This window comes from Trichoplax adhaerens, genomic scaffold, assembly GCF_000150275.1.
Source record: "Trichoplax adhaerens TRIADscaffold_12 genomic scaffold, whole genome shotgun sequence".
Lineage (NCBI taxonomy): Eukaryota > Metazoa > Placozoa > Uniplacotomia > Trichoplacea > Trichoplacidae > Trichoplax > Trichoplax adhaerens.
The window spans coordinates 305,028-319,574 of record NW_002060954.1 but is presented as its reverse complement, the minus strand read 5'-3'; the positions used below and the strand labels follow the sequence as shown (position 1 = coordinate 319,574).

The window sequence follows — 14,547 nt, the reverse complement described above, 5'->3', positions numbered from 1 at the left end:
GCTTCTACGTACTACTCAAAAATACACTATAATCAATATAGTGCATACATATGCATACGAATATATCAGATATGTTATGATACATACACATATAGATACAGTAGATGTATAATATAACAAGAGTAAATCGAGGAGCTTCCATAACAACGACCCTAACCCTAACATAGCAACAGCGTCACATGACGAGAGACTGCTGTAATATACTGATAAGTGATAACTACAGTAGGCAATATGCTATTAAAACATTTTTATTACTTTCTTAGAGTTAAATTCACGGCGATTGTGATTGCTGTAACAATTTTTTCCGTTACTAATAGCACCGTAATCAAATCTGATTGAAGCGATCGTATGTAAGCTATTAGAAATTTACACCATAGTATACTTACTATACTGTACTATATTCGTATTATAAAAGCCCCTGCAAAAAAATACAGGGATGGCATGAGTAAATAGAGTAAAGTATCATGGTTATGATGGAAATAGCTAAAGGATATTCGAAAGTTCATGCAAGTAATGTAATTATCTGTGGGTTATGATATGTCAGGATGCAATGGATAATTGTTTGGTGCCAACAATTATAAAACTCTCACTAACTGTACTTGTGAGATTGTAATACAAATAACGTTATGAGTGATAGTCCGTCAGCAACGCAATGGGTTACAAACAATTGATTTTATTGAAATTGGATTTGAATCTTGAATTATGAGCAAACTCTTATTTACCTTCTCACTATAGAACTTCTATGGACTAGGAATCAGTAATAGGGATTGATTAAAAATGTCATCAAATCGCAGAGACAATTTCGAAAAATTTCATGCATAAAATTTAGTGGCCTAAAATTTTCGCTTGATTTAGAAATGTTGAACATAAGCTTCAGAGACTCAGAAAAGGATAGAAATTCCATTATATTTAGTTAATTTTTTGTCCAAGCTTATGAAAGTGAGGAATTATAATAGATATTATATGTTATATTATTATACTAAGTAATGAACAAGTAGTGCAGTGATATTTGTACTACACTCTGTCTATGTTAAAAAATACGATTGATTACCTTATGTAAAATGTATCACTAGGAAGCAAAACTAAAATATTTAAAATTCTTATGTCTATAGCTAGTTGAACCCGTTCACTTCCAAGCGAGCTTCTACGATATTACAACCCTGCACTGAATCCAAAATCTCCAATGTTTTTACGTTATCTCTTTATTTATGTATGTATGTATCTGATAGTCTCCGCTGTAACATAACTATTCACTCATAGCAATACCTGCTCACTCTTTGAAACTGGGAGACTATGTTACATCCATACTGGGTCTATAAAAGTAGTAAAACCAAATCTTTTTCTATTTCAATTGTTAAGATCATGTAAATGAATGTATTCGTCAATGCTTAGGGTTATCGCGACCATTAAGATAGTTTCCTGGTATGCTATTGTTTAAGTAGTGTAATTATAAATCGTATTCGAAGTATACTTCCGGTCTCGAAGGTAATGGTTACAGAAAAATACGTATCAGATCTATAATAAAAGCAATACAATAGCTAATTAGGCGTCAACTTGCTTGCGTTAGTTATTCATTGCAAGAACATGCTATACATTCGCCTGTTAATGCAGGATTGAACATGTATCAGCAGAATGCCAGCTTCTACATTTATTGGGAACGAATTAGCGACGTCGAGTCATATTATAGACGTTTACAATTAGCTAATGATCAGTTTGTATCGGTATTAAAGAAACTACCGTGTCGCGTTTAAAGCAGACTTTTACGATCGGTAAATGTTCGTATACGTATCACCATATCTAAACAGTAAATGTCACGCTATCTAACCTAATGCTCCTAAAATAAAACCGGCAATTTACGAAATCATGCTGTACGTGCTGTACTTGTGTGCATCCCAATACTGTACTGTACCTACTTACTGTAGTACTGTAGTATGGATTAATGTAGCCAAATTATAGGCGGCACGTTTGAAATTCCAATTAGAACTACGGTACTGTACATTATCATCACTTTTACTCGGTAACTGTCGACGATCAATAAGGCGCCTTCGATCACTTTGTTTATGCTGTAATTTACCTGAAACTGAGCATGCTATCAATACAATCTAGCGGCTCTTCTTTTAGCTTGGTTTTTTAAAAAGCCATGTATTATGTACTGTATGTAAGAATACAATAACCTGTTGTACTGCACCCCTAATGTGTTGCGATAAGATAAGGTAATGAATTACTAAGATAGGTATACAGTAATGCGGTATTACGGCTATACTATTTAAATGCAGTAAATCCTAAATAAAAAGTGATTTCTAGTAAGCCTACTAGGCGAAGTGTATCAAAGTCCCTTGTGCCAACTTATCGAGTTTAATAATATAGCATAATTTACCGCAGCTATCCGAAATAGTTATTAATCATTAAGAGTATCTAGATTTACAAACTATGAGGGAAATGACTTGTCAATTGACAGAACCTTTATAGGGTTACGAGTACAGTGTACGTGCGATGGTATCAAAAATATTCAGAGAAATCTTCGATTTTTCCATCGGTTTGAACTAACTGCAAAAATATCAATGTAACAAATAGTAGGATACTGCCGTGTACGTATATAATATTCTGTAATCAAGTTTCAATGTTGGACGCAATCGATTATATTAAATTACGGTTAATGCCTGCAATTTATTATCAGTATCTATCATTACTATAAATCTAATTAATTCTTTCACATGAATTTGCATATTGCTAATTTCATAGTTAATTATTAATAAACTTTGTCTTTAATATACCGGCATCGGAAATTGCCTACAATGTTACAATGTTAACACAGTCTTAAACAATGGACACGATTAAATCAAAAAAGTCCTTGACAGACTGTCAATTTCAGATATTGATAAATGTTATACTGTAAATGTTAAATATCTCATAACTGTATAGTGTAACTGTACCGCACATTATGGCCTACTAAATTACAAGAGTGATTAATTGTTTTCGATGACAAAATTTCGTCAAAAAATTAAAATTTTTAATTTGCTGAAATCTCTTTGTAGAATTTATATGTACGTATACATCTACGTATGAAATTCACCGAGTTTAGGCTTAATTTAATGTATATGCTATACAAATTTATTTTCCGATTTTGCTATCGAAAATAATACTATATATAATTATATATAATCACACTAATGTACATCTAGTACTCCATGACTGTACTGTCTTCCTCTGATTTTGCAGTTCGATACGGTACACTGAATTAAGGATTACAGCACTCTTAATCACCGGAAAAGTACAAAGTGAAGTTAATTTCAGTCTGGTAAAAAAAAATAATACAATACAGTATATTGTTGTAGTCTGTAACTCCAGAATTTGTCCGGTTTATTTTCGAACATCAAAAATTATCACTTCCAGTACAATATTACTCAGTAGGATCCCTTTTGCTGAACTGTCCTGTACTGTACACTTGTACAGTACAGTACAGTACTTCAATTAAGCCGATCGACAAAAGATCAAAGTAATGTACTGTACTGTACAGTATTGTTACAGTATCGTATTACTGTACTGTACTGTACACTGTACGTACTGTACAGTACAGCAGTACAGTACTACAGTATGGGGCAGACGGATGACGATTACAGTACTGTACAGTACAATGTACTGTACAGCGACCATACTGTACAGCACAGTACAGTACTGTACAGTATAAATCAATCAGATTTACCAAATTAGATGTAGTACTGTATTTGAGATCTGCATTTAGCCTTTCTTGTTCAATACTTGCTTACTGGACCTATATTACTTGAATACGATAAATTGAATACAGCATGGAGGTAGGTAACAGTAAACAGTTACACGGTACAACACGAAGACTGTCTGGCGTACGGTATGTCGATACCACAATGATTATTGCAAATTTTGACATTTATATTTCTCTATACTACAGACAACTGAAAAATTATGGGGAGGAAGATTCACAGGAAGCACAGATCCAGTAATGGAAAGCTTCAATGCCTGTATTGAAATAGACAAACGACTTTGTTTTGCTGACATAAAGGTAATGTGAAGTCTTATATAACTCTTGACAGACAGTATTACTGTACTTTAACTCTTATCGTACTTACTCTTTATTTTCTTAGCAGTTAGCATATAATAAATTGGTCACTATTCGAATTCAGACTTCAGACTATGACTACTCGTATACTGTAGAATTAAATGAAAATACGCGTATAGTAATAACCATTGATTACTAATTTAATTTAGTTACAGTAATTCCATAATTTTATAAACTTTACAGGGCAGTATTGCCTATGCTAAAGGTCTGACAAAATTAGATTTACTAACGGAGGAGGAATGCGATATACTCTTGAAAGGTTTAAAACAGGTAAATTTTAAAATACGGTTACTTTAAATTAGTAAGTGATTCGATAGACGTATGCAGTGTATCAGTGATGATCCAGTATTTAGTGGTTCGAATTTACAAAATATTAGATTCAAGAAGAATGGAAAAACGGTCGATTCGAAATTAAGAAAAACGATGAAGATATTCATACTGCTAATGAGCGGAGACTTAAGGTAAAGTCTTCGTAACAACTTAAAAGTATCAAATCTGCATAGTGTTTGATTATCATCTAGCTCACTATGAAAGTAGCCTTTAATTAATCTAGCTGTTGTACTGTGTAGAGCGATTACCTACTGTATATATGTAGGCCATGTTTCACGAGCAGTTTTGCATTTAGCGTTGTTTATCAGAAAATCATTTTCGTGACAGGAACTTGTAGGTGCAACGGCCGGAAAATTACATACAGGTCGCAGTCGTAATGATCAGGTATTGTGTATTCACTTATTAACGGAGACGTTATGTCGATCTTAAATTCACTAATATCTTATGTTTGTGCGGATATGTTTTATAGTTTTGTTTTGGTAAAGTGTTATTGATATTAGGCTAAAATTGATATTACTGTCTGTGCTTGGCTTTTTAGGTTGCAACTGACGTAAGGTATATTTTTCACTTATAGTCAGTCACTTCTTTACGGATAACGTTGGAACTCGATACATTAGAGTATTTAGCGATTGATATAGAAATTAGCAGCTGCTATCATAATCTTTTAGTAATTAGAAGAACCAAATATACCGACGTTAAATCTGCCTATTTTTATCCTAAGGCTTTGGCTAAAGAGTGCACTTGATGAACTGAAAAGTTTGCTTCTAGATGTGATTCATGCTCTTATTAATCGTGCAGATAGGTAAATCATTTATTAAAAAATCACCCTAATTATAATAATATTATCTATGACCGTTACCTTAGCGCCATCTTAGAATTTAAGTGGTGTGAACTTGTAACTATTTAGAGAGATTGGAATTATCATGCCGGGATATACACACTTACAGGTAAGAAAATTTTCGAGATTTAATACGATAAACCCTTCACTACAAAGTAATCTCTTCCGCGCGTCATTTTAGAGAGCTCAACCTATACAGTGGAGTCACTGGCTATTGAGGTTCAAATTTTTATATTTTTATATATACAGTAATGCTCTTTTTGAAAAGTTATCTATTTGACTTAACAGTCATTCATGGGCTTTGCGACGTGATTCTGAAAGGCTTAAAGAATTAGTTAAAAGAGTGGATATCCTTCCTCTTGGCAGGTATATTAATGCCATAGCTATTTCTATATTTTGATATATTTTATTGTATCGAAGATGTAGAGATTTGAATCTATCATTACGCTCATTATTAAGTAATATCAAGTTCATAAAGATTGATTCTTATTAATAATTAATTGCAGCGGTGCACTGGCTGGTAATGCCTTTGGAATTGATCGAAAATTTTTAGCTTCAGGTATATAAATTATTTACGCTCACCAGAGATATCTGCTATCCTAAATTGTTACAATCCTTATATAATGTAGAACTCGGTTTCTCTGACATCTCCGGTAATAGTTTGGATGCAACATCCGATAGAGATTTTATAGGTTAGACGCAATTGCTTTAACAATCAGTTCCTTTTAAGTCTGCAGGAGATAATTTTAAGTGAGGTTTCTTTCTGTACAATGAAATTATTTCAGCTGAATTCTTATTTTGGGCTACTATTGTCATGACCCATATTAGGTACAAGTACTTGATTTTTATGAATACGTAAAATTTATCACTGTGTACAACATGTGATGATCTTTACATTTATAATAAATTCTGTTGTCTTAGCTTTCGGCAGTATTTTGCTCTGTAATACGTACTCTGTATTTAATGGACTTATTTAACAATTATAGTAAAATTTCAGAAGATTTAATTCTATACAGCACCAAAGAATTCGATTTCCTCAAATTTGCTGATGCTTACAGGTACTCTTTTTGAAAATTAATTCTATTCACTGGAGATATCTCGCTATATCTGCATTGTTCTCATATCGTTAACAATACTGCTATGTTAGTACTGGTAGTAGCCTAATGCCTCAAAAAAAAAATTCGGATAGCGCAGAACTAATACGGGGAAAAACCGGAAAAGTATTCGGAAATGTAACTAATTGCTTCTAAATCTTGATTATTGATGTAAATACCAGCAAGAATATTCTATAGTTTTACTTTTACTGGAGTAAAATTAAAATGATATCGCAGTACTCTGATTTAGTTTCAACTTTTTATGATAGTGTTGTGCCCTTTTGATGGTTTTAAAGGTAATAACTCACTTACCAGCTAAGTGCTAAAAAAGTTAAAAGAAGATTATTAATTTAGATTCGTATCTCTTAAAGTATGGTAACTCTACCACCGATATTCAAAATTCTAATTAAATTACTTTGTTATCTCTTGCATTCCGTCGCTGAAGGGATTACCTAGCACCTATAATAAAGACTTGCAGGTATATTATTCTAAGAATAGTTATGGAAACGTATTGTATGATATATAGCAGATTGACTGAGTTCAATCATCTATTATAGTTCGGTCAAAATTATTAATAGTTTTATTAATGCTATCAGGAAGACAAAGCCCCGATGTTTGATACTTTTGATACTCTGAATGGTGCCCTAAAAATTATACATGGAATTTTTTCGACTCTAACTGTACGATAATTTGTGAAATAGTAATTAATGTAAATGTATCAGTCTTAAATTTACTGTAGATATTTAAAATTTTAATTCTAAAATTTTTTTGTAGCTGGACAAATCAAATTACTATCTTTAACCGTTGAATCCTTTGTCCCACAATAATCTCACTGAATAGAATTAAAATTGATATTTAATTACTTGACTAAAAGAGTCCTTTTATGGCCGAAAAATTAAAACTAGATCAATGAGAAAAAAATGGAAGCTGCTCTTAGCGTGGAGATGCTAGCAACTGATTTAGCTTATTATCTGGTTAAAAAGGGAGTAAGTGAACTTCAACTCTGCCTTGATGCTAAATTCAATGGCTTTAATAATACTATATTTCAATTAGATTCCTTTTCGAGAAGCCCACTCTATGGCAGGCCAAGCAGTTCAGATTGCAGAGAGAAGAGGATGCGGATTGAATCAAATAGATTTAGAATCGCTGCAAGAAATCAGGTAGGCTGTCCTAAGGTTTCGATGCATCAGTTGTTTATGATGATACATCTTGAGGCTTTAGACTGTCTAACATGTTTTTAACATTTCATAGTAAAATGTTTACTAAAGATGTAGTTCAAGTTTGGAATTATCGCAACAGCGTTGAACAATATACCAGCATTGGTGGTACGAGTACGAAATCCATTTTAGATCAAATAGATGTAATGAAACAATGGATTGTGAAGCAGACAGATGAAACTGGTTCATCATAAAGTTTTAAGATATGTGCATGATATTAGATAGGCTTTCAGCGACTAACGCATCGTAATCCTGACATAGACATGGATACGAAACATTTTTATTACTCTTGTCAGCACTCGCATCTTTAGTACGTCATACGTCATACTAAAATTACTACCTATAACATGAAATTGGAGGAAATATACTTAAATTTCGAGATCTGTCTTAAGTTATACTAACAGCTAGTAATTCTTTTAAGAGTAAAGTTCAAGGTACAGGCAAACAATAAATACGCGTAAGAGTTAATTTAATCCGATTAAATTGATCTTCTTTCAAAAACTGAATGAAATTTTCAATTCGCTAATAAAACAATAATTAAAATGAATATACCAGTAATGCATAATAAGAAATTGCCATAAGTAAACAAATAACTAATCCTAGCTCTTGGCCACTAGAGCTGATAGGACCGTAAATTCTCCTTAATAAGTACGAATATTACATTTGCATCAGTAGTATTTACATATAATTGATGGTTTCTCAATCGCTGCATACGTAACACTCTCAAGAAAGTTGTTACGTTAATTCCCATCATAAATTATTTTTAAACAGTAACAACTACTGACATTTAGTAACTACACTGACTCAAAACAGGCTCTCAAATACGACAATGCAAGATTTCAGAATTATAATCTGATGCTTTAGACATTTTTAAGTTCAATAATGGAATAACATACGTAGACTAAATCATTTCCTTTATGCTAAAGTAAGCGAGTATCACATACTTTTCTTTAAGTTGATTACATTAAGTTAACTTCACTTAAGGCTGCATAAGATCAATTCTCTCTCCATAATAGTCAATGATTAACAGATTTTTCATATTTCTGGCTAGCTCGTTAACAACTGAATCTTTTACCTATCAAAAATCAGTCATGTTAGCTGAATCGAAAAGCTGAATCGAAAAGCTGATTTTAAGATAGCCAGCCGCACTGCACTATTATACTTACGGAATTACAGCATGTTAAATTTAAAAACTTAAGATACTTCCAAAAAGAAGGAGCATCAACTAAGTTGTTACAGGTAATTTGATGCAATCCAATTAGTATTACTGAAACCAATAATCTGAAAATCGTCGCGAAGTAAAAGGGCGGTATTTAGTTTCAGGTAGTAGAACAGAAAATAAATACGAAAACTTCAGATAGATTTAACTCATATAAATTAAGCCACTTTGAAAATAACGCGCTATTTCATTGTATAGCACTATAGAAATCAATTATTGCATACCTGCACATCCTTAAGAGATAATCAACACCTGTATCACTAATATTCCAACACCATGACAAATTCAATTCTTTTAGTTGAGGACAGCTGAGACATTTAGAATAAAGTGAAAAGTTCTATCGAATCAGTCATGATGTACACCTACAGTATCATAAAGTATCGCCTCAAAGCTAGTAATTAAAATTGTTGTAACGCGCGAATCACGATTGTATTATTACAGTATTTTGATTGATAACTTACTTTGCTGCTATAGAATGTAATCCATTATTATCTAATTGGCTGCACTCAGTTAAGTCTAGCAATGTAATGTGACACGACCAGTGAATGTTACGGGTAAGTATTACGTAATTGAATAAGTCATTTAATGCATCATTTGTAAAATTATGACCCTTCTTCAATCGCAAAGATCTTAAATCTTTCAGTGCCTATGTATAAAAAGTTTATTATACAGTATTACGTCGAGGTACAGTTTAAATTATAAAAAAGACCCCATTATAATATTTAAGATTAATTTCTGTTTATCATTGTCATGATTATTAACTTGTAATGGAATTATCAGCAGTCGTAATATATATACAACGAACTGTAGATATTTATGTCTCTAGCCCTTAAGAAATAATAGATAAATATGCACGATATTAAGGTATGCATTAACCAATTAATTTACTGTATTCCATTGGCTTACTATAAGCGATATCTTAAGCTTATATTTACGCAATAAACAATGCATTCTTCTCGCTTACCCTAAGGTGGTAAAGAGCAGCACTTGTCATCTGATCACAAAAAGAAATATCTAATTTATGTAGCAATTTACAATGAGAAATAAATTCTAAAGCGAAATCTGAGAGATTAGCGCCATCTATACAAACAGATTTTATTCGATCTTTGCATAATGCGATGAAATATATGACAGCTGACTGGTTGAATTCAATGCCATCCAAATTAACGATTTCCAAGTAACTATAACCTATAGAATAAAAAGTATCTTCGTTCACGATAGTTGCATAATCATTATAGCCTTCCAATTTACTACTTGCAAATTAATCATATACGTAATCAATTAGTATAATTAGTTAATGACATCGGTAATCAAGATTATATAAATAAAAACTTGTAAATTTATGAGTTCAAAAATAACTTCCATAGTTAAATGGTTAAATAGAGTATAGTGCGCCTATGTTGAGACTACTTCTATAAAAGCAGACTGAGCAATGAATAGTGAACGCGATAAAGCTAAAAAGCACATGAAAAGAACTGAGTCTAGATAATATATTTCTAAAAAAACGTCCATCATGTGTGATAATTAATTATTAAACATTTCAATTACCGTTTCCTAGCAGGTATAAACTTTCATCTGTCAATCTAGTGCAATGAGACAGATTGATTGACCTAAGTTTCAGCTTTGACATAACCTGTACGGCACGATCTTTAATGTTTGAACCTTCTAAATTTATATCAATAAGATTTGGACAGCAATCAACTAAACTTACAATTGCCTGACAGGTGATAGCTACACAAAAAGAACAATCAATCTTATATAATGTAGGGCAGAAGCGGACAATTGAAACAAGGTTATCGTCTTTAAAACAATCGTAACATGGTAGTTTAAGGGAATAGGCAGTCCGAAAATAGTGACATGCAGTCTTGATAGCTTGATAAGTCATTGAATGACTATAATTCGATAAGTTAATATGTTTCCATAGACAGGGATCTCGTGATAGCGAGTGCCAATGCCTACAAACGCAACCGATTATCTGGCATAATTCTCCATGAGAAAAATAAGTAAAAATGGACAGGAGCACGTCATCAGGTAAGTCTTGTAGTACAGTCTTCGATACAAATGTTAACTGACTCATAACAGTTTATTATCCTCTTATACTGTACTATACAGTGAGTCAAATACTGTCTTTGACATTCTGATAAACTTAATTACTATAATATAATATTTTACCTAACACTGCACTACCACATTTTAAAATCTTACTCGGTTGTATAGATAACTATAAAACTATAATCGTAATTATAATAATTAATCTAATCTAACGGTACATTTACGTTATCGTGAACTATCCCGAACGAAATATCTACTACTATGCCATCTGCTGTAAAAAGTAAAATAATATGGTAAACAAGGATTACCACACGATTGCAACTGTACAGTGTACAGTACAGTATTGTAGTACTGTACGCTGTACAGTACAGTACAGTACAGTACAACTGAGGGTTCGTTTATGGAATCTGCAGCCCCTGGCTGGCCTAACAGTACCGTACAGTACAGTATGTCATGTTTTGGGTTATTTCTCACAGTCTAGTGAATACAGTATCGATTTCGGGGTGAGACATAGCATTTTCACAGACCTTTCCTGTACTGTACAAACGAACTGCTTCAGTACAGTACAGTACAATATTACTGTAGACTGCTTGCTGTCAAGTATCAACTGTACCTGAGAAGCTAGAGATCAAAAGAATACTAGAATTTTTATTATTTTTATTACTTTCTTTCAATTTTAATTTTACAGTTGATTATATTGACGTTGACGATCACCCTTCATTCATGGCTAAAAGTCAAGAAACAAGCCACTCTAACCTACAAAAGGCAGAAATTTCGTTTTCAGAAATTGATTTAGAAGTAAATCCTCAATATAAGGTGCTATAATATAGTCTGTACTATACAAATCATTCTTTTAACTCGCCTGCTTGATTTATGCGTTTACGCATGCAATATCTACGCGTATCCGTTCTATGATAGCTGGTAAAGGTTGTCTTATGTGAAAGACTGCAACCATAGATTACTAATTAGCTAATCCATGCTTCAGCACAAAAATACAGATTAATTAGCGGCCCCTGTTTTAACGTGTTACACTTTATAATTATAATTATCGTCCACTCACTGATTGTCTACACACGATTGGCTTGATTCATAATGATAAACTGAGACGACAGCCCAGCCGATACGGAATACGTATTCTTATGATCACTATGGCTGTAACATTAGTACAGTATTTGTACTGTAGGAGATTGCTATTTATTTAAGATATCGTTCTGGGATACAGGTATCAGATCCGACCCATCAGAATTTATATGGCAATTTTATTACGGGATTTGACGTCACCACTGAGGTTAGTCTATGGTGGTGATACATAAATTTGTTAGGTGTATGTGTCTTATCTCCATGTGCAACATTTTGCATATCTATAGTATTAGCCATACCTTCGGCTTCGGCAATTTTATAGTTAAAGTTCTCTTCTTTAGTCTTACTCTCGCTTACCACTAGTATGATGGTTGGCAGTTGTCTTATGTAAGATAGAAGATAGGAATACACCAAATAATTAAGTCAGATTCTAAGGAATGTTAAGACTAACCATTCCATTTTGACGTCAGGAGGAAGATCATAAAAGAAAACAACGAGCTCTAAGATTTGGTCTACGATATCAGAATTTAGTTGAGGCTGACCAAACCGAGAAAATTAAGCAGGAAGACTTAGAACAAAAAAAGAATGAAAGGTTTCTGCGATTCGGTCCTACTGATTCACAGAACAGAATAAATAAAGAAGATGCGGAAATCGAAAGCTGCAGCGAATTAGAATTGCCAAGGTAACATACGCATATTTAGCTATGATTAATTCATATCTTATATTCGTATGTCAGTTTCTCAATAGTTTCATTGGATAAAAGATACAAAATGGTAATTATTTATGTTTTATAATTGTACCTTTACCCTAAATGCTAATATAGTAGTTATATTTCAATTTACGCTTTAAGCTGCCACCGTTTATTACCGATAATTTTGTTATTAGTTATAAAATCGAAGGCGATATCCGACTGAACGCTCTACATCTTCACGGAACCGACGAAATGAGCACTAAAGATGTTATCCGCTATTTCGAAAAATTTCCCCCGGGTAGTATTGAATGGATTAACGATTCTTCTTGTAAGTAAGCACAGAAGTTTTGGTGAACTGAGAGCTGTATTAACGAATTACATATTAAGCAACAAGAGCGAATAAAATCACGAAATAAAGCTAATCTAATCGATTTAGAAGGCCATTGTACCATAAAATATTACATATCGTTATGCTGCTATCGAAATCCTACAGCTTGCAAGCGTCATGGACGCCTAGATACACAATAATAAAGATTTACCGTATTAATTATTATGTAATTATTATAAAGGCAATGTTATTTGGGATGATGAAAATACAGCCAAGCGAGCATTTAGTGCTAGAAGTCAAGAAATCTCGCTTAAACAATCGATTGTCATTCGAGATCATCGTAATATAGCTACTTCTACCGGTGACTTGGTTTTTTATTCATTAGTATTCGTGATTTGTGAAATGTCGCAATTTGGTACTGAAAATAATCTTTAATACTCTTTTGACCTGTATTTATTTTGTTGCTATACCATTGAATGCGTTTCTAGATGATAAGCTACAGTGGAGGTTTGGAGAACCTTGTTCAAAAGCGAAGTTATTACTTATTCGTTACGCTACAATAAGTAAATAACGCAATTATTTTGAAAGTTATTTCAATATTGCTGTTGTTGTTATTCTTACATTAACTCGTCACAAACTTCAATCCAGATGATAAAAAAATCAAAGGTATCGCAAAGTATAGCAACTACTACTTAAAATACGGCAATCCAAACCAACACGGTAATAAAACTTTTTACAGTAGAACGACTAACTAATTTATTCAATTTATATTGCATTTTACAGTTGCATACTTCAGAATTTAATAGTAATTTATTTCCTCGCTGTTCATAGGAAGTAGAAAGGGTATCGTTACCCAATCAAGGTGAAAGGATATTACACTCTCTCGATCAATTTATAGTATCGATGGGCGAATCATAACTTTTAAATATCTATAGGAAACGAAGAAATCAGAAAGGACAAGAGAAATTATGTTCGCCAGATATCGCTATTGATAAGGATGAAATGGATGTTGTTGACTCTGGCCAAGACTGTAAGGATAATCCTGATATCAAGGAAAATGATGAAGCCATGGAAGTAGATGAACCCAGAATAAAACGGATGCGAATGAGAGCTGATGAAGAAGATGAAAATAAACTAAAAAGAACGGATCTGCGATTACTTCTGAAGAATCGGCGTAAAAATGAAACATATCTCGCGCTAAATAATCGGTCATCTTTGACTGTCGAGATCATAAATGATGAATAATCGATAACTGCGAGTATCTGAACGCTATCGGCACGTGCCTTGTAAAAAGGATAAGCTCAGTTCTAAATTGATTTTATTAGTAAAGATACGAGGTAGCAGAAGCAGGAAAATATATTTTTACTTATCGATACTTCTGTACAATTTTACGCCCAAGACATTGTCGTCATCCACCTCATTATAGAAATTCTATGCTCTGAAAATCTACCAAAATCTTTTCTAGTTTCTAGTTCTACGTTAATGCTTAACTAATTAACATTTATAATTCAAACTATATTAATCTATAGACTTCGACAAATGAAAAAATTATTAATTTTCTATTGGATGAGAAATGTCATGCTTCCAGTATGTAAGAGGTGTTGA

The 14,547-nt window shown here is 32.8% G+C and overlaps 2 protein-coding genes across 2 annotated transcripts; both read left to right on the top strand.

Moving 5' to 3' along the window:
* Positions 1 to 3,925: 3,925 nt before the first annotated feature.
* TRIADDRAFT_30108 (uncharacterized protein) lies at positions 3,926 to 7,766 on the top strand (the record flags this gene model as incomplete). Its single annotated transcript, XM_002115821.1, has 20 exons — positions 3,926 to 4,036; positions 4,277 to 4,363; positions 4,471 to 4,554; positions 4,751 to 4,807; positions 4,962 to 4,978; positions 5,145 to 5,225; positions 5,331 to 5,370; positions 5,443 to 5,480; positions 5,550 to 5,627; positions 5,768 to 5,820; positions 5,891 to 5,953; positions 6,047 to 6,089; positions 6,248 to 6,319; positions 6,409 to 6,493; positions 6,625 to 6,651; positions 6,801 to 6,833; positions 6,952 to 7,035; positions 7,261 to 7,341; positions 7,409 to 7,515; positions 7,607 to 7,766. Coding segments are annotated over 20 exons (1,401 nt in total), but the record flags the coding sequence as incomplete, so codon positions are not given.
* A 3,034-nt stretch (positions 7,767 to 10,800) lies between these two features.
* On the top strand, positions 10,801 to 14,187 carry TRIADDRAFT_59704 (uncharacterized protein; the record flags this gene model as incomplete). Its single annotated transcript, XM_002115820.1, has 8 exons — positions 10,801 to 10,822; positions 11,532 to 11,659; positions 12,066 to 12,131; positions 12,394 to 12,605; positions 12,809 to 12,942; positions 13,184 to 13,303; positions 13,774 to 13,804; positions 13,878 to 14,187. The coding sequence occupies 8 exons, from the start codon at positions 10,801 to 10,803 to the stop codon at positions 14,185 to 14,187; spliced, it is 1,023 nt and encodes a 340-aa protein (XP_002115856.1).
* Positions 14,188 to 14,547: the final 360 nt, after the last annotated feature.